The sequence below is a fragment of the Nelumbo lutea genome, chromosome 3 (assembly GCF_056320005.1).
Source record: "Nelumbo lutea isolate HS-2025 chromosome 3, American lotus-T2T, whole genome shotgun sequence".
Lineage (NCBI taxonomy): Eukaryota > Viridiplantae > Streptophyta > Magnoliopsida > Proteales > Nelumbonaceae > Nelumbo > Nelumbo lutea.
Genome location: NC_142686.1, coordinates 31693566 through 31709216, shown reverse-complemented (window position 1 = coordinate 31709216; position 15651 = coordinate 31693566). Strand labels below are relative to the sequence as shown.

At 39.0% G+C, this 15651-nt stretch overlaps 1 protein-coding gene and 1 pseudogene across 2 annotated transcripts; one reads left to right on the top strand and one right to left on the bottom strand.

Moving 5' to 3' along the window:
- Positions 1-510: 510 nt before the first annotated feature.
- On the bottom strand, positions 511-6008 carry LOC148864031 (cationic peroxidase 1-like; annotated as a pseudogene).
- Positions 6009-10327: 4319 nt separating this feature from the next.
- LOC148864030 (11-beta-hydroxysteroid dehydrogenase A-like) lies at positions 10328-14988 on the top strand. Of its 2 annotated transcripts, XM_088975204.1 has the most exons (7): positions 10328-10434; positions 10578-10833; positions 10956-11148; positions 11276-11361; positions 11467-11598; positions 11727-11897; positions 14546-14988. In XM_088975204.1, exons 2-7 carry the CDS (start codon positions 10648-10650, stop codon positions 14795-14797), a joined length of 1020 nt encoding a protein of 339 aa, XP_088831330.1. In that variant the 5' UTR covers positions 10328-10434; positions 10578-10647; the 3' UTR covers positions 14798-14988. The 2 variants fall into 2 exon arrangements, with proteins under 2 accessions (XP_088831330.1, XP_088831329.1); XM_088975203.1 differs by lacking the exon at positions 10328-10434 and having other exon boundaries at positions 10442-10833.
- Positions 14989-15651: the final 663 nt, after the last annotated feature.

Below are 15651 nucleotides of genomic sequence, written 5' to 3'. Positions count from 1 at the left end.
TATATGATTAATTTTAGGAAAAATTCCCTGTAGCCTAATATCAATTTAGTATCTGAACTTTAAAATGCAAGTAACTTTGCGGTCGTTAAATGCAACATTTAACTTTATCAAATGAATCTCAAAACTTGATGCATCTAGCACCCGAACTTTAAAATGCAACATTTAACTCGTGGGAAAAGAAACAAACGTCTCTTAAGTTTCATCTAATTTTCTTTATCAAATGAATCTCAAAACTTGGTGCTTTGAAAATGAGCAATCAACGTACGCAACGATATCAAAATCGACGGCCGGCTATAAGTGAAAGCAAAGCTTGGCGGTTTTTCCTGTGCCCAGAAATGAATCAGGTGATCAACTGCGCACTGGGCTTAAAGAACCCCATCGATGTTAACTACTTGAAAGAACAAGTCAAGAGCTCCATCATGATACAACACCAAGATTTTGCAGTCTGTTGGTGAAGGACAACCAGGGGAGGGAGCACTGGAGAAGAACTGAGGTGGAGATTGACAGGCACGTACTTGTTCCGGAACTCGGGGGCGAATTCGACGCTGGGGGTATTCCTGAAGACGATGAGGAGATGGTGAACAGTTCTAGACTTCTAGTCAATACATCAAGATGGAGCTCCCCATCTTGATCATGGCGTTCCCAAAATCGGAAAAGAAAGCTGCAGAGTTGGTGCTGTAAGCTCTAACTTCAGCGTCAGTGGAGCCACCACCGAAGAGCTCTTGGTCTGAGTGCAGCAGACCCTTGGTGTTCAACAAGTTGGTGAAATAAGCATTATCGAACGTTGTATCAGTTGTGTTGTCAAGATTGTGGGAGAAGTCAGCACCTTCCTTATCACAGGTGGATTTTAGGAATCCATTAAATGTGGAGTTTATATTGGCGTCGTTGTCGATACGACTTCTTAAGGTGGAGCACTTGGCCAGACCAACTGAATGAGCTCCTACAAAAACGAAAAGAAGACAACAGTTAAGCAGATCATCAAACATGTAGTTAGAAACAACGCCATTAATTCTGGTTTTGGAGCTCTAGCTACCTGATGTGGAGCAACGAACTCAGTTTCAGTAAACCCCTTGTCTGTAAAGTTTTTTATGAGGGTACTGAGATCCGAGTCTAAAAAACGGGAGGCCACCATTGTCAGCCAGAGCAAAATTTGCAGTTGTTGAATCTCTTCTCCCTAACTGCACTGTCCATGAAGTGCCACCCAACTGGGATAATTATATTACAAAGAAAACAAATTGTCAGAATCTATACTAAAGAAAACCGCCAAATATTGCTACAAATTAAAAGATATTCGAAGAATTTCTATGGTGAAATGAAGCTTTAATTGCAGCTTTTGCTTACAGCAACGACGGCGTCGCTAGCAGCTACTGCTAGAATGTCTGCACAAGAAACAACTCCAGGGCACTCAGTAGTTTCCAGTTTAGTTTTAATGGCGTCGATCACTTCAAATCCTCTCACGGAGTTGTTGTTGGGAACATCGGTCTTCTCCCCTTGGAAGCCAGTAGTGGAATTGCCATCCAAAAGAAGAGATGCATCACAGCCCTTTTCAATACATAGAGTGATAGAGTATTGTTTGTCAATTGTCATCATCAATGCTATATATTCTTAAATGATGAGGGCGCCAGTGAAATTATGACACCTGGTACCTCATGTCAAATAAGTGCAACCTCTTGACAACTAAACAGTTTGAGCTCGCCACAAGTAGCTCGCCACTTACAGGCAACTCACTACTTACAGGCAGCTCGGCATAGGCAGCTGGCCATTTACAGGAAGCTCGCCACAGGTCGCCTGGCATCTTACGAACAACTCGCCTCCTATTAGGCCATAAAGACCTGCCTCGGGTAGAAGCACCTCGGCACATTACCGACAGCTTGGAGAAAAGTAGCTCAGTGCAAGGTAGCTCGTTCTAGAGCAGCTCGGCATATCGCAAGAAGATTTCCTACCCGACAACCGTACCTGCCAGATCTAGAGACCTACGCCCACGTCTCTCGCCAGGTGGCATCATGCCTGCCAGCCCTGAGAGGTGTCCCTTGTCTGGCAGGGCCGTACTTTGTAATGGTTACCTGTGCCCACCAGCTCAACCCTGGCAAGTAATGATTGCGGCAGAGAATCAAAGGCGATTACGCCAGATCTGTTAGGAAATCGCTATATAAAAGCTTCGACCCCCTAGAGGGGAAAGGGGATGAAAAATGGAGGTAACCCCTACTCTCTAACTCTCTCATTTCTCTAATATCTTCTTCAAGCTCTCTACTATTAGAGTGGTAACTTAGCCATCGGAGTGACCTCACTGGGTAAACACCCCCGGGTCCTCTGATTTAGTTCTCGCAGGTTCCTCGGCTTCCGCCGTCTACAAAGAGGAGCTGATCATCTCATGCAGAGGACAGTCCGGTTGCACTACATTAGGAGGCTCGCCACCAAGGCAGCGCACCCAGCAACTCATCAAGGTAGCTCACCACTAGGGAACTCACCACCAGGAAGCTTGTCACCAAGTAGCTCACCACCAGGGAGCTCCATCATCCTCTGAGTCACAGGCCACCTGGGAGAAGGTCAAATGACGAAGTACTTAGCCAAAAATTGATACATCACGAAAAAAATGGTACATGACTAGAAATGGTTACATCAATTGGTGTCGTCTGTGGTATTACGCTACAAAAAGCTAAGTTCTCATCCTACAAGAAGCTAAGTCCTCTTCTCCTAGAAAGCTAAGTCCTCATTTTTTAGAAGCCGAAGCTCTCGCTTTATAGTTTCTATTTTTTATGAACTTAAAGACTATGCAGGTAGCTAACAGATTAAGCAGCTCTACCAACTTTACTTTCAATTCATATAAAACCTCGTCAGTCCTCTTCGTGAGGCCCCCTCTACAAAGATGAGCTCTTTGCGGCTTCCGCAGGAGTTGGTGGCCAACAGAATACATGGGCGCCCTTGCTGGTCGAGCCTTCCAAGGCTCCCGCGTGAACTGGTGACCTAAAGTTAGTAGTGCTACCCCTGAAGGTTGAGCTCCTAGTAGCTTCTTGTAGGAGTGGGTGACCGGTATTACGAGGCTGACGTAGCGCAACCATAGCTTTAAGGCACCCACCTGGTAAGCCCGACACCTCACAGGTAGCTCGACACCTGGTCAACTTAGCACCTCACAAGTAGCTCGGCACCTGGTCAGCTCATCACCTCACATGCAGCTTGACACCTCACAGGCAGAGACCTCAGCACCACATAATTCCCAGTCCCTCTTCGACATGGACAAAGTCAAGAAGAGTGGACTACGAGTCGCTCCCAACCTACGGGCCACATTACTGCTGAAAGACCTAGTCACCTCTATGGCATGGGCAACATTACTTATGAAAAACCCAGTCACCTCTATGGCATGAGTAACACAATTACTTAAGACCCAATCGCCTCTTTGGCATGGGCAAAGTCAAGAAGAGTGGACTACAAGTCGCTCCCAAAACCTACAGGCCACATTACTATTTAAGACCTAGTCACTTCTTCGGCATGGGCAAAATCAGCAAAAGTGGACTATAAATTGCCCCTAGAGCCTAAGGGCTACAGTACTGAACTGGCGAAGACCTCCTCACCTTATAGGCAGCTTGCCACTTACAAGCAACTCCCAGAGTCTAAGAAATTGGGTCAGCACTTACTAGCTCGTTGATTTACGAGCCAAAAGGAGAAACCTACTCCCTTTGCCAAGTTACTCTCAGCTCGGGAGTGGGGGGCAAATGATGAAGGTGGATTTGGCCCTCCAGTGAAATTATGACACCTGGCACTTCATGCCAACTAAGTGCAACCTTTTGACAACTAGACAGTTCGAGCTCGCCACATGCAACTCATCACCTACAGGCAGCTCGCCACCTATAGGCAGCTCGCCACTTACAGGTAGCTCGGCATAGGCAGCTTGCCACAGGCAGCTAGCCACTTACAGGTAACTCGCCATAGGCAGCCTGGCATCTTACGAACAACTCGCTTCCTATTAGGCCATGAAGACCTACCTCGGATAGAAGCACCTCGGCACATTACCGGCAACTCGGTGAAAAGTAGCTTGGTGCAAGGTAGCTAGTTGCAGAGCAGCTTGACGTATCTCTGGAAGATTTCCTACATGACAATCGTACCTGCCAGATCTGGAGACCTACGCCCACGTCTCTCGCCAGGAGGCATCGTGCCTGACAGCTTTGAGAGGTGTCCCTTGTCTGGTAGGGCTGTACTTTGTAACGGTTACCTGCGCCCACGAGCTCAGCCCCTGGCAAGTAACGATTGCGGTAGAGAATCAGAGGCAGTTACGCTAGATCTGTCAGGACACCGCTATATAAGAGCTCCGACCCCCCAGAGGGGAAGGGGATGAAAAATGGAGGTAACCCCTGCTCTCTAGCTCTCTCATTTCTCTAATATCATCTTCAAGCTCTCTACTATCAGAGTGCTAACTTAGCCATTGGAGTGGCCTCGCCGGGTAAACACCCCCGGGTCCTCTGATTCAGTTCTCGCAGGTTTCTCGGCTCCCGCCGTCTATAAAGAGGAGCAGATCATCTCATGCAGAGGGCAGTTAGGTTGCACTACACTAGGAGGCTCGCCACCAAGGCAACACACCCAGCAACTCATCAAGGTAGCTCACCACCTGGGAACTCATCTACCACAAAGTAGCTCACCACCAGACAGTTCGCCACCAGGGAGCTCCATCATCCTCTGAGTCACAGGCCACCTGGGAACAAGTCAAATGACGAACTACTTAGCAAAAAATTGATACATCCCGAAAAAAATTGGTACATGACCAAAAACGGTTATATCAGTTACAGCAACGACGACGTAGCTAGCAGCTACTGCTAGAATGTCTGCACAATAAACAACTCCAGGGCACTCACTAGTTTCCAGTTTAGTTTTAATGGCGTCGATCACTTCAAATCCTCTCACGGAGTTGTTGTTGGGAACATCGGTCTTCTCCCCTTGGAAGCCAGTAGTGGAATTGTCATCCAAAAGAAGAGATGCATCACAGCCCTGTTCAATACATAGAGTGATAGAGTATTGTCTGTCAATTGTCATCATCAATGCTATATATTCTTAAAAGATGACAAGATCATTATTAAACACATGAAAAAAAAACAGGTCTAAATATATAAATTGAAAATTAGGGTTAAAATTCTTGAACTCGACCCTAGTTCGGATTGGGTTAGGGTTGACCCCTCAGGAAACCCGACTCCCTATAATACTAGGCTACTAGTCTACTAGTCTACAACTCTATTGTGTCATATATATATATACACACACGGATTTGTTTAGATGCATGATAGTTGTATAGCCCCCCTTACATACTATCATGCATTTCTTTAAGTTATTCACAGGTATTTGACTACTTGTCTTTTCCTTTTGTCTTGTAATTTTTATGTGTGACATATCAAATAGATTCAAGTTATTTGCTTGATCTATGAATTGTTATTAGTGATTTTATTTCCATAATTTTATGTTTCATTATTATTGATTTCATGAATTTATATTTTTGAGAAAATTTCTATCATAGGTCATAACTCATGATAAATAAATACTTATTTTTTTACTAGATTTTAAGGGATGGGAAGGTCGGGTTGGGCCTAACTCGAGCCCAACCCAACCTGAAGTTGACATTGGATTAGGTCGGGTTGGGTTAGGGTTAATGGAATTAGTTAGGGTTAGGGTTAGGGTTGAGTAGGTCAGGTTGAAGGTCGGGTTAGGGTTGGGGGTTTAGAACATAGGGTTGGGTTAGGGTTGGCCTTAACCCAACCTAACCCGGCCCTACTTGCAGCCCTACTAGGCAAAGTATACGACCTAGTTAGAGGCATAATGAAAATGGGTTGCGCAAGCCTTGTGTGCAAACCAAATGCAGCTATCGTAAGAAAAACACAGTCCTCCACTAACACTATCGCTAGCGTGGTTTGGTATGAGATGGAACCTGATCCATGAAACCTCACTAAGCCATATGCAAATTCACCCAAGTCTTCAAGAACGAAATGATCTCGACACTGCTTCCCTGTAAGGACGGGCATATCCTTCATGTCTCGAAGAATGGTGTAATTGAAGAGCTTGGTTTGGGTTCTATTTCATTTTCTTGAGAAAGAAGATGATGAACAGTGTTTTATTTTTATGGGTAATTTTGGCATTTTCAAAAGTCTTAAATCGCACATGAGGTCACGTGATATACATAACTAATGATCCATTAACGGTAGGTACTAGATTGTCGAAAATGAAAGTTCGGGTACTAAATTGACACTCGGCCTAAAGTATAGGATACCTATTGGGAGTTTTCCCTTAATTTTAAGATAAAAATTGAATATGAATATAATTTTTTTTATAAAATATGTACCTTTAATGCATAAGATATTGCAAAGAAACAAAGAAATAACATAAAATAAAATTTTGAACAACATAAGACTCATATTAAAAAGAACATATGTGTAATGAAAAGAAAGTATGTAACTTCACTACAAAATTAAATAAATTACATTGTATTTATATACATAAAAATTAAAAATTATATTTATACTTTGAAACTTATGCCTCGCCTTCACCTTTAGCCTTTTAAACCTTGGGTGTAATATAGAAAGCCAATGTAGTTTTTACATTAGTGGTGGCAATGGTGTAACTAAGATAGAAGATTTTCATTTTTCTTTTGGTGTGTGTGTGTGGTGGTGGTGGGGGGGGTGGGGGGCTGGATGGTGTCCCTCTTGCAAGGTCCTTCGGTAGTATCACAAGAGTCAATCTTTTCATTGATTAATTCTTAGGGTGTGTTTGGTTTGCAATTGGAATCAGAATTAGAATCAGAATCGAAATCTTCTAGAATCGGAAGTGGAATGATCTATTCCCATAGTTTGTTTGATTCATACAAGAATAGGAATGGCCATTCCCTCAAATGGGGGAATGCCATTCCAGCAGAAATGGGAATGAGATTCAGATTCCACCCAATCAATCAGTTGGAATCAGAATAACCCATTCCGATTCTAATTCCAAACCCCTATTCCTCCGAACCAAACGGGACCTTAGATCCTTCTTATGATTCTACAAGGTTCTTGTAAAGTCCCCTAGGCTATTTGTTAATGGAAGACTCAAATTGTGGAATTTTATTTTTGAAGGCTCAAATAATGGAATTGACTAATAATCCAGTGTATCGGACAAATCGATACTCATTTTGGTAGTTTTTTTTATTTTTTATTTTTGCCAATTGGTTCAAGAGAGCCAATTTAGGTCTTCGCCACACCCTAAATCGGTTAGACCACCGATACACCCACTGTAAGGGCATATCGATAGGATGCCGGAACGATACGTATCGGCCAATACAGGTCGATACGTGTCCATATTATGAACTTTGCTAATAATTATGTTCAGACCTCTGGGAAGGCAATAAGGTAGCTGAATCATTGGCTAATCTCGCATGTCAGCTTGAAGGTAACAACTTCATTGGTAGAATTTCCCAACTTCACCCTTACTCGTTGAATTGTCATATCTAATTAATAATAATTTTAATATTTAATATTTATGTAATTTATTTGAACTATAACCCATGAAACAGTTTGAGTAGTTTACTGGTTTAATCGTTAGGGTCGACAATTTTTCAGTTTAATAAAAATGGTCATTTAGATAGACACCCCTATAGTTTCACGTATTTATTATCTTCTTGTTTGCATGTTATTAAAACCCCATAATTTGCAACTAATTTACTAAGGAGGTGTTTGGTACATTTGGCATTTTGTTGCTGTTGTGTTTTGGGTTGAATAATACAAATTTGTGAGTTTTTTTTTTTATTTTCTACTTGACATTTTACAAATATTTTGATTTGATCATTAATACAAATTTATGAAATAGTTTTTCTATTGTGAAAAAGTTTTTCTACTTTAAATGTTTTGAGTTGATCAAGTACAAATTTGCAAAAAGTTTTTTTTTCTACTTAAAATATTTTGAATTGATAAATTGTTATTTTGACCTAAAACATCAAAACTGATGTTTTCCATACATGCATTTTTCTAGTTAAAATAACGCTCATATAATAAGTGGCAATACATATTTCTCACAAACTGTAACGATCAATCCAAATAATTAATGACTTATTATGTGATTATTTTATTAAGTTATTAAAAAAAATTAATTGTTAAATGCTTAATTAATTAGTAATTACCAGTAATGTACTTATTAAAATAAAATTATTTAATATTAGTTTAATTAATTGATAATTATTAATTAATTATCAAATGCTCAATTCATTAAAAATATTCAATAATTTATAATTTTTATTAATTTCATTATTTATTAAATATTTTATATTGACTTAATTTGTTTAATATTAAATATTTTCAGTTAGTTTGTTAAATAGTTAAACAAATTTTCACATATCAAGGGTTAAAATGGTCAATTATCATTTTTAGAACTCAGCATTTAGATTTCATAATTTCATTAGTATTGTAATATTGGAGTTAGTGATTTCTTTCGGGTTCTAAAGACTGAGGGGGCATTCTTTTTTTGGATTTTGAGAGGGGGGAAAGTTGATTCCCATTGACCAAAAAACCCATGTTCTTTTTTCAGATTTATGTGGGGACAAGGAAAAATTTATTTTCCTAGGTATCACTTACCCAATAAGTGATACCCATCTCCTAGGTGGGTAAATAACTTTCCCACATGGTGGAAAAGTTGCCAATACTTGAATGGGACAAAAATGCCCCTTTTAATAATGAATTTTTATGGCTAAAATGGTCATTGTCTTATTTACATGGGAAATAAAAGAACACGAGTAAATGCAATTACCTGGATAAATCTTTTCTAGGAAACACTTACCCAGGTAAATAAATTATTGAAAAGTGAACGGGGCCTAAATGTAAAATTAAGTTAATTTGGTTCTGTTTTGGGTTAAGACCAATTTTCATTAATATTGCACTAATACATATTATATAATAAAATGGCGAATTATCACTTTTTTAGTAAATTAGTTTCAATTTAGTTTTATATTTTATAAACTTGTTCGATTTTTAAAATTTTGATTTATTCAATTCGGTTTTTAACCAAATAAACGGAATGCTCACTCCTATCCACAACATTCTTTACATTCATATTTAAAACCCAAAAAATCTCACCAATTTCATTGCAGCTCTTAAAAAGATTATTACAAATTCATAGGCATTCATATATCGGACAACAATGCATGCATAGAGGTGTAAACCGAGCCATGCTACTTGCGGCTTGGCACGATTTGCGGGCCGTGCCAGGCCTGACACGACCATGCGAGCTGTGTTGGGCCTAGGGTTTTAGGTCCACGGGCCGACATGGCACGACATGGCACGACCGAGCGGGCCGTGCCAGGCCCAGCACGACCATGCAAGCCGTGTTGGGCCTAGGGTTTTAGGTCCCTAGGCCGGCACGACTTGGTCCAACACGACCCATATATATTATTTTTATATATTTATATAATATTATATAAATTATAATTATATAATAATATATAGTATATAATATATTGATAAAATAAATATTTTTTTAATTTTGTTATACTAATTTATTTAATTATTACATTTATAAATAATTTTATATACAAATTCATATAAAAAATAAAATTTTAAGTTTTTTGTCAACTTTTTTTGAATAAATAACTTTGGCCCAATACACAGTCCGACCTGACCATGGCCGTGTACAGTGCGGGGTCGACCCCCAAAATTTTCACCGCCGAGGGCAGCACGGCCCGTGACGGCCCGCGGGCCAGCACGGCACAGCCCATAGTTTCTCGTGTCAAAGTAAACGACCTTTTATAAAACTCTACATTTGGGTGAAAATGGAGATTAACACAGAGATGCACGTCAGAGAAACCCACTAATGTACGCAACAAGGAGAACCTTGGTTAAATAAAGAATCGGCTTGTTTTTTTCACGAGTTCAAATGGGTGGCGCGTATCAACGGTGGACTTCCAAGTGACAACCAAAAAATGTACCCCGTCAAGTAACAGCAGGGAGTAAATTTGCTTCCATATATGAAACCGGGGGCGGTTAAGGTGACGGGAATGGGATTGAAGCAAATAAAAAAAATAAGAAAATTGCTTTCATGACAGAAAATAAGAGATAAACAGAAAGTTGGGAGAGAAGTATATTAAAGTTCTTTAATACTTCTCTGAAACTAACTGTACGCGTACGTAGCCTTGAATTAGGATGGGAAGTGATGACAAATTTTAATAGTTTTCCATTTTCTTGACAATAGTTTCATTCATGGCTGGAGATCCTCAGTCTACACATCTCGCATGCATACACCATCAATGATGCTGACAATGCTTATGGGGTTTTGGTAGGTTGGGTCCTCTCTATTCATTCTTCTACATTAAATGGTGAGCATGGTCTCACCGTCTCAGCTATCTCTCTCACTTTCACTTTCTTCAGAAAATCATCAATGCTCACCTTTTCTCCACCTCCCACGTCTGACGTATCCCTTCAATGTCAGCCTTCTTCTATAAAGGTAAGTTGTCTTTCTGGTTATAGAGAATGGATTTCTCCTCCACTGTCCATCAGATTCATTTTTGCTTCTCTTTGTTTGTTGTTCATTCTTTTATTGTTTTCCAATCGCTTTTGCATTGAAGCTGAACGCAGAAGTTGCTGCAGGGATTTAAAATTTCGGAAAACATAATATAATAAACCTTCCATTAATTTGTTACTATTGTGGGTTCAAGTCATGGATCTGATCCATCAGTTGCTGAACTTGGTGCTTCCTCCTATCTCTCTAATCATTCTCTGCGTCAGTATACCTCTCCTGTTGATCTTCAGGCTTGTCCGTTGTATAATACAGTCCATCTTTATAAGCGAGAACTTGACCGGAAAAGTCGTGCTCATCACCGGCGCATCATCAGGAATTGGAGAGGTTCATGAAAATTTCTGTTGCTAATTAGGGGCTCGGCCGGATGGGTTCTTTCTCAAACTTATTATTCTGATTATTAGGTTGTATGCAGGTGTTTGATCTTTGTGATCTGTCTGATTTTGTAGTACCTTGCTTACGAGTATGCCAAAAGAAGAGCTTCCTTAGTCCTTGTTGCAAGAAGAGAGACCAAACTCAGAGAAATTGGCGAGAGGGCTCGTCAGCTCGGCGCCACTGATGTTGTGATTGCTCCTGCAGATGTATCCAAGGCTGCCGAATGCAACCGATTTGTCCAAGAAACAGTGAAACACTATGGTCGACGTAAGCTGATAAAGCTTTAATTTAAGAATAAGCCAGCTTCTGCAATTTACATACAGTCCACTGTCCAAGGCAGGCATGGCGCAGCTGCTCTAACGCTTAATTAATGGGTCTAGTTTTGATTTTGCAGTGGATCATCTGGTGTGTAATGCCGGTGTTGTTCTCTATTGCCCCGTTGAAGACACAACCGATGTTGAGAAGTTGAGGCCTGTGATGGTAATGATCACAAGAATAAGTCTTTATATATAATTAGTTCAATTTCATTAATTCACAGTAGAAGCTGCATGCGTCTTATCGTTTGATTATTATTAATTGTATTAGGACATCAACTTTTGGGGATCAATTTACGCCACTCACTTTGCACTTCCTCACCTCCAAAGGAGCAAGGGCAACATCATAGTGAATGCTTCAATTAAAGGGTGGTTGGTCTCTCCCTTGTCGATCTTGTATGGTGTAAGGCATCTCTGAGCAATTAATGGAACCATGATTTATTTCTTCTATACTTTTTGTTTTCCTATGATAACTCAGTCAACCTATTTTCTAACCAAAAGTCAAACATTTTTATGGTGGTTAATTTTCAGGCAAGTAAAGCTGCTCTGATAAACTTCTTTGAAACGCTTAGAGTTGAATTGCCACAAGATGAGAATGTCAAGATAACTATTGTAGCACCTGGGTTTATCAAATCAGAAATCACTCAGGGAAAACACTTATCCAAGGAAGGTGAAGTGGTGATAGATCCAGAAATGAGTAAGGTAAGATCCTGCTGCTAGCAGAATGATGGCCATGAGTTATTGGTTGAAAGAACGTTTTCCTAATTAATCGGGTCAAGGGGGAGTGGGAAGTGAATTAGGGAGCTTCCCCATTTCCTCTTGAGTCTTGACCGGTTCAACAGTAGCCATTTGGAATAGAACTTCTTTGGTTCCCCAAAAATAAACTACCTCGAATAATATTGTTGTAAGTTGTTGACATTGGGCAAACCCAGTTGGTTAATAGGTTTTCTTTTCGCATTTCTTATTATATATTTCAATTAACTTAATTATAGCCAATGGTTTAAAAACCGATCCGGAGGTCGAACCGTTTTGCCTCCGGGTCGCAAGTCACCAGTTTGACCGTCCGGGTTGAATGGGTCAATGTTTGAACCGGATGGGTTGGACAGTTCTTGACTGGGTCAATGGTTTTTGACCACCTAATGAATTTTGACTGAATTGGACCCGGAATCCTAACCGGGTGATGATTCAAATGGTTCAACTGGCCAGGTTAATAGCAGATTGAAAACACTGGTTATAGCATAGTTGAACCAAAAAAACTGAGGTTAACCGGTAATTAAACCTATATCCCTTTTGGTTGATGGTGGGTTTAATTTGCCCTTCATTAATTGTTTTTTTTTGTATGTATACAATTATACATATTCAACAAAAGTACGTAAACTTTAATAGAAATTAAGGTGGCGTTTGATAAATCTAAAAATTTAGATCTTAAAAGTTAAAAAGATATTAAAAGTGTTTGAAATCTGAAAAGAGGCATAGTTGCTTTTCTACTTTTTAGAGGATCTGAATCCATGAGTTTGTTTGTGTTGGATCAACCCTTTACCATCTTCAATTTGCTGATTTTACTATTTTACTCCTAGAACATATTATTTGAAAATGTTGAGTTCAATTTGCACTATCTTATAAAAAATAAATTTCAACCTCAAAATAATATTGAAAAAATACAAATAAAAAAATTATTAATTATTAATTAATAAATGAAATGATTAAAATTAAAAAAATAATTAATGACTATAAGAATATTAAAATAATTAATAGTTACAAATTAATAATTTACACAAATAAAAATTAAAAAAATAATTAAAAAGTACTAGTTAATAAAAATAACTAATAATTAATAAATAACACAAGTAAATTTAATAAAAAATAATTAATGTTTAATAAAAATATTAAAATAATTAATAAAAATTTATAATTAATAATTAAAATAAAAATATTATTATTATTCACCGAACCACCGCTGTAGTAGCGATGGCGGTGGTGGGAAGACAGGGGAGGGAGGGAGGAAGGGAGAGAGAGAGAGTGCAGCGATGGTGGTCGCGGTGGAGCTTCATTAGGTTGTAGGGATAGTTCGATTTGATTTACATGAAGGACAAAAAAACATGTAATGTTAAAATTTCTTTGAGGGCATTTATGCCTTTTATGCACCTCTGAATTAGATTTGAGTGCATTAAGCAGTCTCTCCACCTCTTAGAAATTAAGATCTGAAATCCTGTAATAAGAGATCATACCAAACAAAGAAGATGTTTGAAAAGCAACATTTTCAGATTCAGACATTTGAAAAGTGCAATTAAACGCCACCTAAGAGTTTTATTGATTCTATAGTTGGAAATAGTGATAACATGGGGACTCTATTAAAATTGAAGGGGAGTGTATTGTATCATGATGGGCAAGGGTTTTTGATAAATAAAACAAGAACATTAATAAAAATTTATGATGTGGGACAAACCATAAATTTTCCTAAAAAGCTATGTATTATGCTTGATCATGTTATTGAATAAATTAATTTTACTACTAGAAGAATCACAAGATTACTTCATGAACCACTAGCCATGTTGTATAGCACATACAGTAGGCTGCTCCCTTGTAATCAATATTTTGTAAATTATTCGATTTGTGGCTAGACCTATTCATGGGTTGGGCTGGGGCATATTCAGGTCAAGCTTTGCCTCTTTATTAATAGAAAATATCTAAACCTGAACCTAAGCCCAGCCTAACCTTTATATAAAGCCCTTGAAGTTCGAGCCCAAGCCCAAAGCCTAATTTGGACATTAAAAGTCTTATCCACCATGCGATTTAATAAATTAATATTATATATTATTAATATATATTTTTATTATTTGTAATATTATTGGGTTGAACTTATTTGAAAAAGCTTAGCCCAACCCAAAAAATAGGCAGCTCAGATGCTTAGAGCCAATGTCCAAGCCTACGGGCTTAAAATTATGTCCAAACCTGATAAAGAATGAGTCTTGGACATAATTTAATCACACGCGAAATAATGTGAAGTAATTTAATCCAATGTAATTTACAAAATATTAATTACAAAATTTAATCCAATCACATTATTTCATTTCCTCTCTCCTTTCACTTTCAGTGACCTCTTACATGTGGCCACATAATTAGTATTATATATTTCTAAAAAGCAGACAACCCAAGAATCATTTTAGTTAGTTGCCAGTTGGCCTGGGCCGGTTCTGATCGATGGTCTGAACATCTGGTCCGGCCTGAGACTGCTGGCAATAATGTGAATGTGTTATACGCTTGCGTTTTAATACATGGGTACTGACGCACTGTTTAGTGAAAATCAATGGAATTAATTAATTAAATATGGTGACTGGAGCATTGGACAGATGATGAGTGGAAAGTTCCCGGTTGAGAGTACAGAGGAGTGCGCAAGAGCCATTGTGAAGGGAGTTTGCAGAGGAGAGAGATACATTGTGGAGCCATCTTGGTACAGGGTGTTGCCACTGTTCCAGTTCATGTGCCCAGAGCTTGTTGAATGGTGCAGCCGTTGCCTATATAAAACCAAGCCAGGGGATGCAGCAGCAACAAACAAGAGCAAGAGCATGAATTCCACGGTCATCAACAACAAGTCATTATAATTAGTTGTTTGCAGTGTATGTTTGAATGTAATTCCGTATCTTCTGTTGATATACATGCCTTGGACTCCTTGTGCATGGCTAGGAATTAGAAAGAACCCACGTGGCAAAAAGTAAGACCTTTCCTTCATTACTTCATGAATGGAAGAACTAATTAAGTTAATAATGCATCATATAATCATAATTTACATTTGGTATTTTATTTTAAAGATGAATTCATGGAGCAAATAATAGATATATATGCTACGAATTATAATCGATTTGACTTTTAAGTTACGAAAAGTGTAAAACATAAAAAGAGAATTTAAGGAGAATGGGTTGATTCCAAATGGCTTGTCTTGTACATTCAACATTGTGTTGTTGGGGCCAACAGCTTACAGCTTATGCTGTTGAGAGAACTTTTAGGAATGTCACTTTATCATGAGAATGAGAATGGTTAAATTAATAATTATATATTAATTTAGTTTTACTACCATGCGCGTGAATAAGTGAACTGCAAGTGCCCAGCCCAGCCCAGCCCAGCCCAGCCCAGCCCAAAAACTGTCTGTGCGACTCTGTTGCAATTTATGGGTGTGTACTGTGTAACGAAAAGAGGCACTGATGGATTCTTGTCTTGATAAATTAAAAACAAAAAAACGCCAATAATTAGGGAGTGCAATTTGGGCGGATTTGGGTTGGGCTATTGTCAAATTTTCCAATGAACGAGGTCCAAAGGCCTAAGCCCAAAGCAATGGAAAACTGGAAGATGCCAAGTCGTACGTGCCAAGGGGGCCCTTGGACAATCCATGTGTTGGTTTGAGATGGACCCAATTATCCAACCAGAATTTGCACCTTTCTCCATCCCCAATCCTCCACAT

What these genes read in the sequence shown, in the direction of transcription:
- LOC148864030 (XM_088975204.1), top strand. Translation starts at nt 10,648, where the DNA reads ATGGATCTGATCCATCAGTTGCTGAACTTGGTGCTTCCTCCTATCTCT. An exon ending in CATCATCAGGAATTGGAGAG is followed by an intron (nt 10,834 to 10,955) that starts GTTCATGAAAAT and finishes CTGATTTTGTAG; the next exon opens with TACCTTGCTTACGAGTATGC. An exon ending in AGAAGTTGAGGCCTGTGATG is followed by an intron (nt 11,362 to 11,466) that starts GTAATGATCACA and finishes TAATTGTATTAG; the next exon opens with GACATCAACTTTTGGGGATC.